The 1,857-nt window shown below is 43.1% G+C and overlaps 1 protein-coding gene across 1 annotated transcript; it reads left to right on the plus strand.

Moving 5' to 3' along the window:
* The first annotated feature begins 750 nt into the window (after nt 1-750).
* Nucleotides 751-1,857, plus strand: LOC119593591 (zinc finger MYM-type protein 1-like). Its single transcript, XM_037942545.1, has one exon. It carries the CDS (start codon nt 751-753, stop codon nt 1,855-1,857), a length of 1,107 nt encoding a protein of 368 aa, XP_037798473.1.

Below are 1,857 nucleotides of genomic sequence, written 5' to 3' on the forward strand. Positions count from 1 at the left end.
CTCAAAAGAGACAGCAAGGTGCCTTGGATAAATATTTCGCTCCACAAAGTTAGCAAGCTGATTCCGCTCTCATAGGTACAAATGAGGAAATTGCAGCCGATGCTCAAATAAGTGAAGTCGCACCGGAGTATTCATCTGTAGTAGCTGACATCAGTGATCCTGGAAATTGGCCAACAACTTTGAATGATCGGCAAAGTTGTGACATCATAGAAAAGGGGCCAGTCCGTCGGCGTGATCTTAATTATCCTCGCAATAAAGAAGGAAGATGTTTTACGGAACGATATTACAATCGCTTTCTTTGTAATGGAGAAAATACGGACAGGGAATGGTTAGTCTATTCCATAAACAAAGATGCAGTTTACTGCTTCTGTTGTAAGTTATTTTCTGACAAAGTAATGACAATATCGAGCTCAACCGTGATGGATTATCTGACTGGAAGCATTTGGGTGATAAGTTGTCGGATCACGAAAAAAGTGGCAACCATCTAAAGCATTTTGTTCAATGGAAAGAGCTTAAACTTCGTCTTTCAGTTTCCAAGACTATAGATGAAGATGCACAGAAAGAGTTATTACCCACTATTTGGCCTCAAGAAATTTGTCTTTTCGAGGAACTCGTGAAAAACTTTTTCAGCCCAACAATGGCAACTTTTTGGGGCTCGTAGAACTATTGGCCCAATTTGATGTTGTCATGGCAGAACACGTGCGACGAACGACTGAGGGGAATCAACCGGATCATTACCTCGGAAAAAACATGCAGAATGAATTCATCCAAATGCTGGCAGATCATGTCGAAAAAGGAATTATTCAGCAAGTCAAGGATGCCCGATACTATGCAGTCATTCTAGACTGCACACAAGATTTTAGTCGTGTGGAGCAAATGTCTCTTGTCGTTCGTTTTGTGGGAAGCAAAGGTGAAGCTGAAGAACATTTTCTTGATTTTATGCCGGTTCATGAGACAACGGGTGAATCGCTGGCAGGAACGTTGCTGCAGAAGGTGGAAGACTTAGGACTTTCTTTGAGTAACTGCAGAGGACAAGGTTACGATAACAGTTCAAATATACAAGGAAAAAATTGCGGCGTTCAAGCTCGCCTTCTGCAACAGAATCCACGAGCCTTCTTTGTGCCATGCGGCTGTCACTCATGGAATCTTGTCTTAGGCGATGCCGCTGCTGCTTCCAACAAAGCTGTTTTATTCTTTGGTACTTTACAAAGAATTTACACCCTTTTATCGGCTTCACCAAGACGATGGAAGCTTTTAACGGATGCTGTTGGATTCGTGGGTCTCACAGTCAAAGCTCTTTCGGAAACCCGCTGGGAATGTTGGATAGAAAGTGTGAAGGCTATCCGGTGGCAGCTCCCCGACATTGTTGACGTCCTGCAACAAGTCTCTACCACTCCCGGCGATCCCATGGCACAGAGCGATGCATCTTCCCTTTGCACCTTTCTGCAGTCTTTCGAGTTTATTTTGTCAACTGTTGTGTGGCACGACATTCTATTCAAAGTCAACATCATGAGCAAAACATGGCAAACACATGGAATCGAGATGGATGTAGCAGTCCAACATATTGATGGCTTCCTTGAATGGATCCAGGATTATCGAGAACATGGTTTCGCTGCTGCAGACACTACAGCTAAAGAAATTGCCACGAGTATGGATGTTCCTTGCGAATATACGCCTGTTAAAATTCGACGAAAGCGAAGACTGTTTGATTATGAAGGTGAAGATTCCGCAACACATACCCCACGAGAACTGTTCAAAACAGACTATTTCCTACGCGTAATTGATTCCATAAGTCAATCTGTGAAGGAACGTTTTGATCTACTGAAAGCATTCTTTCGTGGTTTCGATTCTCACTAA

Source organism: Penaeus monodon, chromosome 32 (assembly GCF_015228065.2).
Source record: "Penaeus monodon isolate SGIC_2016 chromosome 32, NSTDA_Pmon_1, whole genome shotgun sequence".
Classification (NCBI taxonomy): Eukaryota; Metazoa; Arthropoda; class Malacostraca; order Decapoda; family Penaeidae; genus Penaeus; species Penaeus monodon.

Coding starts and splice junctions, on each gene's coding strand:
- LOC119593591 (XM_037942545.1), top strand. CDS start 751: ATGCAGAATGAATTCATCCAAATGCTGGCAGATCATGTCGAAAAAGGA.